The sequence below is a fragment of the Lygodium microphyllum genome, chromosome 16 (genome assembly GCF_053477565.2).
Source record: "Lygodium microphyllum isolate KBCC chromosome 16, Lygodium_microphyllum_v1.1.10, whole genome shotgun sequence".
Taxonomy (NCBI): domain Eukaryota; kingdom Viridiplantae; phylum Streptophyta; class Polypodiopsida; order Schizaeales; family Lygodiaceae; genus Lygodium; species Lygodium microphyllum.
Genome location: NC_141150.1, coordinates 103137948 through 103150258, shown reverse-complemented (window position 1 = coordinate 103150258; position 12311 = coordinate 103137948). Strand labels below are relative to the sequence as shown.

General features: G+C 41.0%; 1 protein-coding gene across 1 annotated transcript in view; it reads left to right on the top strand.

The window, feature by feature from the left end:
* PSB29 (photosystem II reaction center PSB29 protein) overlaps positions 1 to 12311 on the top strand; it is a 38101-nt gene that overhangs the window by 18340 nt on the left and 7450 nt on the right. The window contains exon 3 of the mRNA XM_087696153.1: positions 6030 to 6243. Coding sequence (XP_087552279.1) covers positions 6030 to 6243 — 214 coding nt within the window. The remainder of the gene's footprint in view (positions 1 to 6029; positions 6244 to 12311) is intronic.

The window sequence follows — 12311 nt, the reverse complement described above, 5'->3', positions numbered from 1 at the left end:
TGTGATGAGCGTCGAATCACCTCTTCATCTCTTGCTCGTTGGGGAGACAGATATGGAGCTTTGTTTCTTGTGCGTGGACCTCAATGACTTGTTAGCAGCGGATGCCCATCCATTCTTGGCTATTGGGCAAGATGCCTTCATTGTATTCTTTTTACTCGGATTATGCTTGTGCCTTTTCCAATTTCTTAAATGGACAGCTCTTTGGCCCATTTGACGTACCCGTAATGCCTTTATTTTCGACTCAGCCTTGGGTATTCGTGGTCATGTGGCCCGTATTCGAGGATTACTCTTATGGCAGGTTTCTTCCATGATTTCAGCAGATGTAAAGCTCCTTGATGTGGCCTTGGACATTGTTTGCTCTTCTCCAATTTTGCAGCCAACATGATATTTATGTGTTTTTTCATAGTAGCCCTTTGGTTTTGACTTGTGCTTGATAGGATTTTCATGGCTCGCTAAAAGGCCTGATGTGAGACTTGTATCCTTTTTGTTTAGATGATGAATGCTGGATGTAAATATTCTAACATTAATATACACTTATTCACGAAAAAAGAGAGTTTGAGGTCGATTCAACAATTCTATTGTACATAGGCTTGGTCTAGGATGAGAGAGAGAGAGAGAGAGAGAGAGAGAGAGAGAGAGAGAGAGAGAGAGAGAGATCATCGACAATTGAGAGAGTGTGGATGATGAAGGTGTCAGACTACCTACCTTTTCTCTCGCCTAGACTAGTTGTCACCCTCTAGGAAGTCTAGCACCCTACTTTCACTCAACACAGATTTGGTAACTTTTGCAGGCAGTTGTGTGGAGGTCCTGGTTTAACTGTCACCCTACAGGAAGTCCAACGCTCTATTTTACCCATTTTGGTAGCACACAGACTTGGGGATTTACTATAGGTAGGAACGCCCTGGAAACTACTGCAAGAAAATCTTTCTTGTCATACCAACAAGCACATTCTCCATACTTTAATCAACCATGAAAGGAAAAAGAACACCAAGAACCAATCTTCACACAACATCATATAATGAATCTCCCACGGATTTATCACAACAAAACTTTAACATATTCTTTATATTTTTCATAGAAACCATCAAAGAACCAAAATAACACAAAGGAATGTTCAATTTTGAATGGAATTCATCACAGAGTATTCATATTCTATCATTTTCATAGTCTTCATAGTCTTTCTCTCAATCTCTCACATGTATATACAATGCTTCTTCATAGAATCTGGCTCTCTCTCATGTACTATATCTCTTACGTATGCGCTCTCTCAATAGTACATGAGAATAACAAAGAATCACACTCAATATTATTCTCTTTGTTGTGGATACCCCTCCCAAGAGATATACCTGATATGAAGAGGTACCATAGCCATTATAGTGACCCTTGAGAGCTCATTAATGCCATTGTCACTTCAGTCTTCATCTCAAGTCTTCAACTACTACTTCTTTTACTTCTTTGAGCTATTAAGAGCTTTCATTATTCTCTTTTCAAGATTAGAAAATATCCCTAAGCTAAACATCCATCCATCATAACACTTACAAAAGCATTCAAAAGCTCAACAGTACACTAGGTCTATAGAAGGCATAAAAACCATATAGCTCAAACCAAAACCAACTCAACCCAATTTATTAGTTCTGCCTAGTGAATAGGCTATGGGTGGGTGCTGTTGTTCAAACAGACAAGGTTAGGGTTCAAATAGACTGTACCAGGCTGGGCATGCAGGGAAGCGGCAATTCAGTCAGCGAACATGCAGGATAATCCAATAGAGAGTGCACAGTCAGGGTGGGGCAGACATATTTAAGGCAGGCAAGCAGATAGGCTATGATAGGCAAGCTGCTTAAGGGCAAATAGACAAACAGGATTATCATCTTCTAATACATTAATACAATTACTATTCTTCTCCTCTTTACCCTTGCTCTTAGCTTCAATGGCTTCCTTCTCTTTCTTGCCTTTCTCTCTCCATTTCTAGTGGTGGATCCTATAGGTATGACTGCTTTGGAATCCTTGCAGCAGGGTGGTTGTCCTCCTTTGCAGGGGCAAGGGGGCATGTACAAATGTGAGATGCCTCAATAGGTTTCATGCACGCCTTGCCTGTAGACCAATAAGTCTTTTCAGAATATGCTTGGCAATGCAAATAATCTGATGAATGATTATGCGTGTGTGAATGAAGGAAAAGCAAGCTCTTTCCCTGATGGTGATCATATGTGTGGCTATCATGGGAGCATATATAGTGATGCAGTAGATTGCTGCCTTTCATGAGAGGTCAACCATTTTTTATTTTATGGGAGGGAATCCTGTGATTTCTCGTATTAGAGTATATGGTTTCAGTCAATGCTATTGAGTGATGATGCACGCCACACCAATGCTTTAGGGCCAATGCAAACCCCTCTTGTAGAGGAGATTTTGTTAGTAGATATGTCAGTTCATGGTTGAGTCTGTACATGTCAGTGGGCTAGGGCACTAGGATATTTTCCTGACTATTTAGGCATTTTTCTTGGCATTTTATGATGGTCATTTTAGCATTTATTCTTGGCCAACCAGCATTAAATGCTGGCCAATGTGACATGATTTATGGCCTCATTTTTGCCTATTTATTCAAGCTTCTTCTCCACATTATGATTATTCATCACTTGTTTGGTTCCGGTGGAGGGAGAGGAGCAAGTGCCAGTGACTCACATTGGTGCCGTCTCATATCTTGGCATATGGATTCCATTTCCCGAGTATCTCTTTGCTTGTGAGTTCCTTGTGTAGTGTTATTTTCTTTTGCAATGTTTCTCTTTCTCTTTTCTTTGTCTCTTGTGTTCAGTGGTTTATTATAACAGTTTTCGATGCTTCCATCATTGCATCCACTTTTGAAAGATTTATGATGGCCCTAAGGGGTTTTTTGAGATTCTTTTGCATTCTCCGAAAACGTAAATATAGATTCACTTCAAGCTGTGCTTACTAGTGAGTCGCGTTCTGCTTGTGAGGGTCAGGCATCTAAGGACACTCCTTGGATTTCTGTGGTTAAACTTCATGTTCAACAGGAAGCTCGTTTTATTCTTGCGCATTTAGCCTTTGATAATATCACACAAACTTTTCAATGCAGGGGTAAATGATTCTACTCAAAACCTCAACCTCAATCATCTCATGTGCCTATAGCTGGAGTGTTTGGCAAAGGTGCTTCTAATTTTGCTTTGAGATTTGATGCTCGTGGCAGGGTGCTGCCATCTCCAGATGCATTTTGTGCTCAACAGCATCAATCTCCTCCTTGTGCTTCGATTGCCCGATTGTAGGGGGCGGAAATTGTGTATGTGATTCATAGTGAAATGGAGAGATTTCAGGCCACTATATCTTGGCATATGGATTCCATTTCCCGAGTATCTCTTTGCTTGTGAGTTCCTTGTGCAGTGTTCTTTTCTTTTGCAATGTTTCTCTTTCTCTTTTCTTTGTCTCTTGTGTTCAGTGGTTTATTATAACAATTTTCGATGTTTCCATCATTTCATCCACTTCTGAAAGATTTACGATGGCCCTAAGGGGTTTTTTGAGATTCTTTTGCATTCTTTGGAAACTTTAATATAGATTCGCTTCAAGCTGTGCTTACTAGTGAGTCGCGTTCTGCTTGTCAGGGTCAGGCATCTAAGGATGCTCCTTGGATTTTTGTGGTTAAACTTCATGTTCAACAGGAAGCTCGTTTTATTCTTGCGCATTTAGCCTTGGCTCTCGTGCCTTTAAATGTGCTCAGGTGTGAACACACCTTAGCACTTGTACTTACACATATATATCTATCTAAAAACCTAAAGTGGTACACTCGTCATTGTACCTAAAATCGTGCTCACTCTTTGCTATTGCTCTCTCTCACTCTCTGTCTCTCCGCGCCTAATGAACACCTATTGTCTCAATTTTCGTGCCTAACCCGTCACTACAAAGTGGTATTAGAGCTGGTAAGAGACAGCTCAGATGTTGCAGGAGTCCCAGGTGGACTCGACAAGCAGGAGTTGTACTGTCGAGCAGTCGGTTGAGGCAGGCAGGATCACGACAAGTCCAATAGGTGACGACAGGTTCAGTGTGGACCAGTGGGCGCGACGGGCAGCAGCGGGGCTCACGGACGGGACCAGCAGGCAGCACAAGCAACGTCTGCAAGTGACGTCTACAAGGAGCAGCGACCAGGCGCCAGCGCGACCATTATGCAGGAGTCGCGTGACGGGCTCATGGTAGGTAGGCGCAGGCGACAACGGGTTTGTGGCGGGTAGGCGTAGGCGACGTCCAGTCGTCGACCTGCACGGGGTCAACAGACCCTGTCACACCTTTCAAAATCATTTTTTAAAAAGAAAAAAAAATCAACTTCTACCCCCCTTTCTTGACGGGGTTTCACGCGCTTGGCACAAACGGTCAGATTTGTGCAATTGTGGTCCAAAAAAAATTGGGGCTTTTCCCAGATTTGGGGAATGTGATGCAGGACAAGCAAATTTGTCTCAAAAATTGCAGAAATTTGTGAAATCTTGCCTCCGACATTTGGGGCTTTTCATGTACATGCACAAATTGGGCTGAAATTTACCCAATTTCTCGACATTGATGCACATTGGACACCATGCAATTTGGGGCTTTTGCAGTTTGGGCCAAATCTGTGCAGCATTTGGTCATTTTATGTACATGCAGGTTGAATTCCATGCAATTTCATATGTAGGTTGAAAGTGTTTTCCTTCATTAGGCCTGTCTTTAATAAGAAATATGGGCAATTATTTGTTAGTAATTAACAGTAATTTTGGCCTAGTTCCGCATTGCTTAACAGTTTTAAGAGCAAAGGGCCCTAGAAAATGGTGGACAAGATGAGGATATCATATGCTTGCCCTATTTTAGGCAGAAAACATACAAAAGCAAGGTAAGATAAGCCAAATCAATCACAAAAACAATAGATTCTTTGTGGAACAACTACAAACAAGAGTACCTGCTTATGCTTTGACAATTAGTGTCCTCAAGTCAATATGATCAGGTTGAATAACATTGGTCTTTTGTTTATACGAACAAACTTTCTCCTATTACTTAGAAGCAAACAGCATAATACATTTTAGAGGTACAGAGTGTAATATACCCTTGCCTGCCTACTGTAGGGTGGACTGGAATATTTAAAGAAGCTTAAAGATATAGAACAGGGAGAGGAATAGACATTGTGGTTGATGATACAGTTAGAAATGCTATGATCATGCTTGGCTAGAATGAATGCGGTGTCCAAGCAGCAAGGAAGGCCTTTTGCTGCTCCATTGCATGATGTGCTGTAACTGTTTATCTTGCCCTAATGGGCCCAGAGTTTGTGAATAAGATTGACCATATACGGCGCATTGTATTTACTTAAGACTATGCCAATCATCAATACTGCAATGAAGGGGCAGCTCAAATGTGTGAGGCCTGATCATTATTTGATGAGGCTACTCTTCATGAAATGGCTTATGGTGTGTCCTCATAACCAAGTGCAGATCTGGTATCTGTGGCGTGCCATCATTACTTCAGCTTTGACTGTAAGGCTTCTTGTCAATGCATGTAAACTCAAGTCCCACATGAGGATTCAATCAAAATGGTGATTCCGACTCCTATTACTAGAAGTCTCAAGTGGTGGAGACATTCTTCATCCTCTTGACAATGCAGAGTGGGCCAAATTTGAAGGACAGCATATGAGTCTTCTTGACTACTTGCTCGAAACTGTGCTTCATAATATGGAATAGACCTCTTGTGCTTTTGTGGAGTGGTTATTGATCGTTCCAAAACTTGGAATTTGAACGAACACTGTTGGCTTCAATTAATAGGGGAATGGCTTTACCAGTAAAAACTGCGTCCTCTGTCCAAATGCAGTTGTAGTGTCCTCGTTGATCATTATAAATTAGGTTTCATAGCAAAGTTTCCGCCGGCAGTTTAAATGGACACTTCTTTTATATGCACTACTTAACTGTTTCTGAAATGCAACAGCTTCGAGTTTCAAAAACCTGTTTTCTAAACAAAGAAGTTAGGGATTTATGATGGTGTTTGAGATCATTCAAATTCATATCCAAGTGCAGGAATGATGCCAAAGCTTTGGAGGATTGGGCAAGCACAAAAAATGCACAGACAATTGTCTCCTTTAAGTCAGAAAACGGGGAAGTGGAATCTATTCTGAAGGATATCTCTCAAAGGGCAGCAGAGGGAAAATTTCATTACAGCCGTTTCTTTGCAATTGGTTTGTTTAGACTTGTTGAAAGGGCAAATGCAACAGATCCAGCAGTATTAGAGCAGGTATGGATTTTAAATCACTGTTTAGAATTGCTGATTTGGCAAAACTAGCTTTTTAAGTACTTAAAGGATCTTTCACATTTGTTCTGTTCTTACTGCATGATGTGCATGGACATTTAAAGATCTTTGCATAGGTAATCAATTAGGTAGCTCACTACATTTTAGACTTGAGTAGCTGGAAAGAAGACAAAATGGTGCTTAAGGTATTTGGTATATATAAGAAAGTGCTGTTAGGGACTGGTGGTTTTGAGAAACAAATCAGCCATCCCCCAAGTGTATAGTGCACTATGCTACTAGGTTGTGCTTCTTACGGCGACCATATTTAATGGAAGATGATTTACCTACTCAGTGTTAAAGATGATGTGTAGATGTCTATATGGGTCCAAGTAATTTGATTTGTCTAGTGATTGATCTGCATGACAGATCTGTTTTGTGACAAGAAGTATCTTGTGTCATTCATGTGTCTAGTGAACTTATGCAGTCTACATTTCATGAGGGATCATACATTTAGACTGAAATGTGCTTTAGTTTTTAGGTGGACAAATTATTTCACTATCCTTAAATACTAGATGCAAGGTGCTTTTTTTGGAGAAGCCTACTTGTAGGTGAAGTGGCTCTAGCTCTTGTGAGCTTATCCCCAGGTCATTCTTTTGTCTAGGATGCCTACTGCAAAAGGGCAGGTTCTTTGTTTGATGATCACTCTTTTTGTGGTCTTCCTTTTTGACATATTACAAGAGCTCTTGGGCTGCTATATTTTAGGTTTGTCTGGCTTGTTTTGAGGTATTGTGTGTGGCTTGAGTTGGCAGTGTGAGACTAGTGGCATAAGCTTTACTTCACCTTTTTCAGTGTTAAGATGTTGTGGAAGACCAGTACTGGGAGCTTTTAAAAGGCATGAGAGAACCTAAATGTAGGTTTAGGCCCGAGCTAGCATTTCATCCTATAGTGAAGAGTGGCTTTGCATGAGTCAGAATCTTGCATTGATGGCTACACCTTCAATTTGCTTGCCTCTTGTACAGCACTAAGTTATTTGATACAAATGCAGCATCATAATTGAAAACAGACTTGCAACATATTCCCAGAGTTGAGCTTTTCAGCTTAGACATGAAAACTTATAGGGCCAACATGTAGCGATTTGGAACCGTTTGGTCAAAGTTGATGCTCTTTGGAGGAACCTGGATCAAACACTTTGACCTCTAGGCCTATTTGGAAAAAGTGGCAAAATATTTTAGAGCAATTGGAAAACAACCATAGTATGAATTAGAGCTTTGAAGACACTTCAATGTGGTGGGAGCTGATTGATGTGGTTTTGAGCTGATATGGGCACTGATGGAACAGCTCAGGACCCCATCTGAGAGTATAGAGTTTTACCCTAGGTGTCTTGCTCATGTTTTGGGTGTTGCCTACTGACGATGATGTGGGTTTTACAGTGGTTGGAGTTGGCAGGTGACAGCAGCTGAAGGGTTACCAACAACAGCAGGTGACAACATTTGGGGTAGCATTTCATGTCGCAACAGCATTTAATGCATAATTTGCTGCAGGCGACCTGTTTTTGGGCATCTTCAGGGGCTGGAAATCAAAGAATTCTCTCCTATTGTTTCTCTATCTCACATACATGTATGTGGGTTGTGTGTGCGTGTGTCTGCGCGTGCGCGTGCAATTTGGCAAAGAAAATTGATGATTCAAGGCTCAATTTGGACTTGAAGTGTTGCTGTTGGGATTTTGCTGATCCTAGATATTTAACCAGCAAGGATCAAGGTTTGCATAGCTGCATTGGGATGTGTGCGTGCATGCCTCAGTGTTTTAATCTGTGGACAGCAGATTGGGTGAGATCTGGTGGTCTATAATAGGGCTGTTTGGCATGTAACAGGAGAAAACTTAATTTGGCTTTGCAAGATGCATTTTCAAGGGGTAGAGTTTTAGGTTTGCTGGTTGTACAGTACAGTAAGTTGTTTCAAAATTATGATGGATTGAGCCTTGATCTGCTAGAATTGAAGGGGATAGCAAACTTGGACAATTATCGAGTTCTCAGCCTGGTGTCTTCAGGAAGACTGCAGTTGAAGGGACATGGTGGGATTTTGAGTTCTCGGCTTGGTGTTCCCAATTGTAGAGCTTTGGCCTTTCCCAATTGTAATCAGTTTTTAAAATTGATGTGAAAAGAAATACTTCCAGGGGTACCAAGGATTTTGGGGCCAGTTGGTGTTGGCTTGTCTCTTTTCTTGAGGGCAATCCAGCCCAAAGTGGTAGAGTGCTCAATTTTCAATTTATCATTTACTTTTTTGCATTAAATGCTTGTTGTAATCAATTGTAAGTTAGGGTTCCACCACCCTTCCTAAAAAGGAAGGCTGGTTTTATGTTTCAATTTCCGGGATACGTTAACTCCCTTGAGTAGGTGGGCCCAAGGCACATGGAAGCCAAAATTGCAAGCAGTTGCTGAAATTGTTCTCAACTATGACAAGATTTAGTAAACATGTCTTCAAGCAGCGAAGAATCACACTATGATGGTGCATCAATCATTAAAGAGTCTAAAGATAAGCCGCTTGTAGAGAACAAGAAGTTGTTTTAGAACTGTGAGTGATCAATTTGCTGGAACTGAAGGGGATTTTAGTTGAAAGAACTTGGACGGATTTGGAGATCTCAAGCTGGTTTCCCTAGGGAAGATTTCTTTAAGGAACTTGGACAAGTTTCGAGTTCTCGACTTGGTTTCCCAATTGCTGTTATTAGTCGTGTGTCATGTACAATCATCTCCTACTTGTGAGGCTTAGTTTGTGTTAGATGGGATCATTAGGAGCTTTGACACTGTGTCTCTCATTTGTCTTAATGGAGGAGGCAACTCTTTCTAGAGCATGCATTTCTTTTTTAGTTGGTTTTAGGTGTATTCACAGTGGCTAGTCAGTTTCTAGCTTTTGCATTTCTTTTTTAGTGGATTTGGACTGTGTTCACACGAGCTAGTATGAGGCGATCAGCTGATCTAGTAGGTGATAGCATTTTCTTGATTGTTTTATGCAGGTTGGCCAACATTTTTAAGGTCAGTCTGACCAGGTCAACCATTAGGCATTACTTACTATTTATAGCAGGCCCAATCAATTGGTTGATTATTCAGAGGTTTTGCCTCCGTAGGTTTCAATGCACTCTGATATTTAGGGGTACTTCTTTGTCTTCTGGTGCTCCCTTTTGTTATTAGCGTGACCTATTGCCCTCACTAATGCCTTGGGTTGCGTGTAGGGATTGATTAATCCTCTTTTGTATTCGGCTTTCATTCAATTTGGTGCAGATTTTCTCCTTCATTCTCTTCTTTCATTGTAGTCTTTCCCTTCCCTTCTCTCTCTGTGTGTGCGTCTCCTCTTCCGTTGTGCACTCTCACATGGTGTTATTGCCAAAGTGAGGACTCTGAGGTTGTATGAAGAGAAGACCTCACTTAGCTTGTTGTTTGGAGTAGATCTATCGCAAGGAATGCAGATTTTCTGCATTGTTAAGGCCTTCTACAAAGTGTGCAAGGCAACTATAATTTCCCTTTGCATGGTGTAGCTGACTTATGCTCCGTTCGAGGCTCAAGCACACCAAAACACGAATTTTCTAGTGTACTCGTAGGTTCTTTTGAATAGTTATCAACTATCGGTTTAACAAGTCTGATTATAGATTGAGAAGATTGGAGACCTATTCTCCCCCTTGCTTTTCTACATCTTGATTAACTTTTAATCAAATGCTAAGCAAAGCATTAAATATTCACATCCTCGTGACAGTGGGCAAAGGTCTTTTGATGGTAGAGAAAGAGAACTTTGTTCACATCTCCCTTGCGATCCAAAGTTTATACACATGCATAAGGACAAAATCCTACAAACTCATACAAACTCATAAAGAGAAAAGATCACGCTCTAGAATTGAGTTGATCCCAAAGGGATGCTTAGTCCATTGTAGAACCAGTGCAAAAATACATAATTGGATGGGGAATCAAGGTAGTACCAAACTCCCACAAGTCAAAGGTGTCAAAGATACACTCCACTTTGCAAGACCAAAGAGAGTAGTTAGAATCATCAAGTCGATCTTCTTTGGGAAGAGAAGGAAGCATGAACATCTGAATAGGAGCCATTGTGGCTATACAAGGATCTATAGTACAAGCCCCATGAGAAAAATGTGCTCATGCAACTTGCACATATGAGGTGCAAGTTAGTTATTTCACAGTGTGGGATCCAAGACCTCGAGATATTAGTAGGTGCCAAAGGCAAAAATTGTAATAAGTTATGTTTGATATGTACTTGGTGGTTTTTGGTATTGGATTTGGTCCTAGACTAATTTATTGGCCAATCGATTTTTAAAATTAATATTCAGAAAATTAATTATATAAGCTGGATAATGCTGAAAAATGGGATTAGAAGGGTGCCACTTGGTAGAACTCGTCCATAGAATAAACTTTTTTGGGGCTGGTGGAAGTCTATTCTAGCCATTGCAAGAGAGAAGGAGATTATTAGAGAGCAAGGAGAGGCTGCTAATGTGATTTGCAGCCACGAGGGATTAGTCCTATAGCATGTGATAGTAGTTTGGAGTCCTCCAAGTGCAAGTGATAGCAACCCAAGGTTCTTCTGGTACAGGTGACATCATGTAGGAGGGGGCAGTAGCGTTTTTGGTGGCCCTAAGCTAAAGGTGACATCTTGCATGGCTATTTAAGCAAGGCAATAACAGTTTTTAGTCTTTCTCGCGATGAAACTCTGAAATTTCTCTTTTCATCATTCTCTCTCATCCCCCAGGCATCTCTCAAGTTATCTCAACAAAATCCAACCATTTGAGTCATCAAAGGTGGAGATATTGGAAAATCTCTGCTGAAAATCCTAATTTACAGCAGAAAGTAGGGTTTGACAGCCACCTCAAGATGGGTGCTCAGAATTGAGGGACTAGAACTTGAATTCTAGTAGCTAAAATTGAGGAATTTCGGCGAGATTCAAGATGCCAGCTAGCCAATATCAGATTTGGGGCTAAATTTGTCTTTCAAGGAGTAGGGTGAAGGCCAATTCCAGAGCAAACCAAGGGGCAAATTGGTTTGGAGGCTTGCTAGTCAATTTGGACAGCAAGTCACTTGGATTAGCGAAGGAGGTAAGAAGATCTTAGTTGTATTCCATCCATTTGCAAAAAAAGGTAAAGAAATACTGCAAGGGGTGCCGATTGTGGGGCCAACAAGTTGTCCATTGCCCAAGATTAAATGGTAACATTTGTATTTTCAGTTTATGTGAATTAATTGCTTGCTATAATTAGTGTTAAAGTAAGTTAGTACCACCCTATTTGAGGACCAAGGTTGGTTTCACCCACCGTATCACTATAGAGAAGAAACTCCATATGCTTTCTATTGATGATTCCTCTTTTGTGCAGGATCACATCAACAAGATGGAGGACATGCAGGATGAGCTTGCATCCCTTGACAGAACGACTTTATTGGAGGACACGACAATGATTCTCCTTACTAGCTCCGTTTATTTTGAAGGACAAAGAGCAACTCAATAAGCCTTTTACTACAAGTTTGGAAGAGGGCATCAAGGACACAAAGGCCAAGAAGAAGAAGAAGAAGTAGGTTAAACATTCAAAGTCTTCCTTGGGCTCCGAGATAAATTTGAGAAGCCTAAATGCCCACATTGTGAAAGGTTACTCATCTTGAGAAGAAGTGTTGGAAGAAATACCCTCACCTTCTTGCTGGAGTGAAGGATGGAGCTAAAACATTTGAGCCCTCCTCTACTTCTTCATGAGTTGTTACACACAAGTCGGTGTTTCTTCATATCCATGAGATGGAGGAGTCTTCTTAGCAGCTATCTCATTTTTACAAAGGCCTTATCTTATTGACAGTGGTGCTTTAAGTCATCTCACTCCTCATGGAGATTTGCTAGAGGATCTTTGCCCATCGAAGGATATAGTCTATTGGTGACATTTGGTTAGTGCCTATTAGTGGTGTTGGCACTTTGCCGTTGTTGTTTGACCATTAATTGGGGTCTGTTTTGGAAGTCCTACATGTTTTGGACTTTTTCATTCCTCTCTGTTTATGGCCTTACTATCCTCGGTACCTAGGTTGTCTTTACCGAGCAAGCCATCCT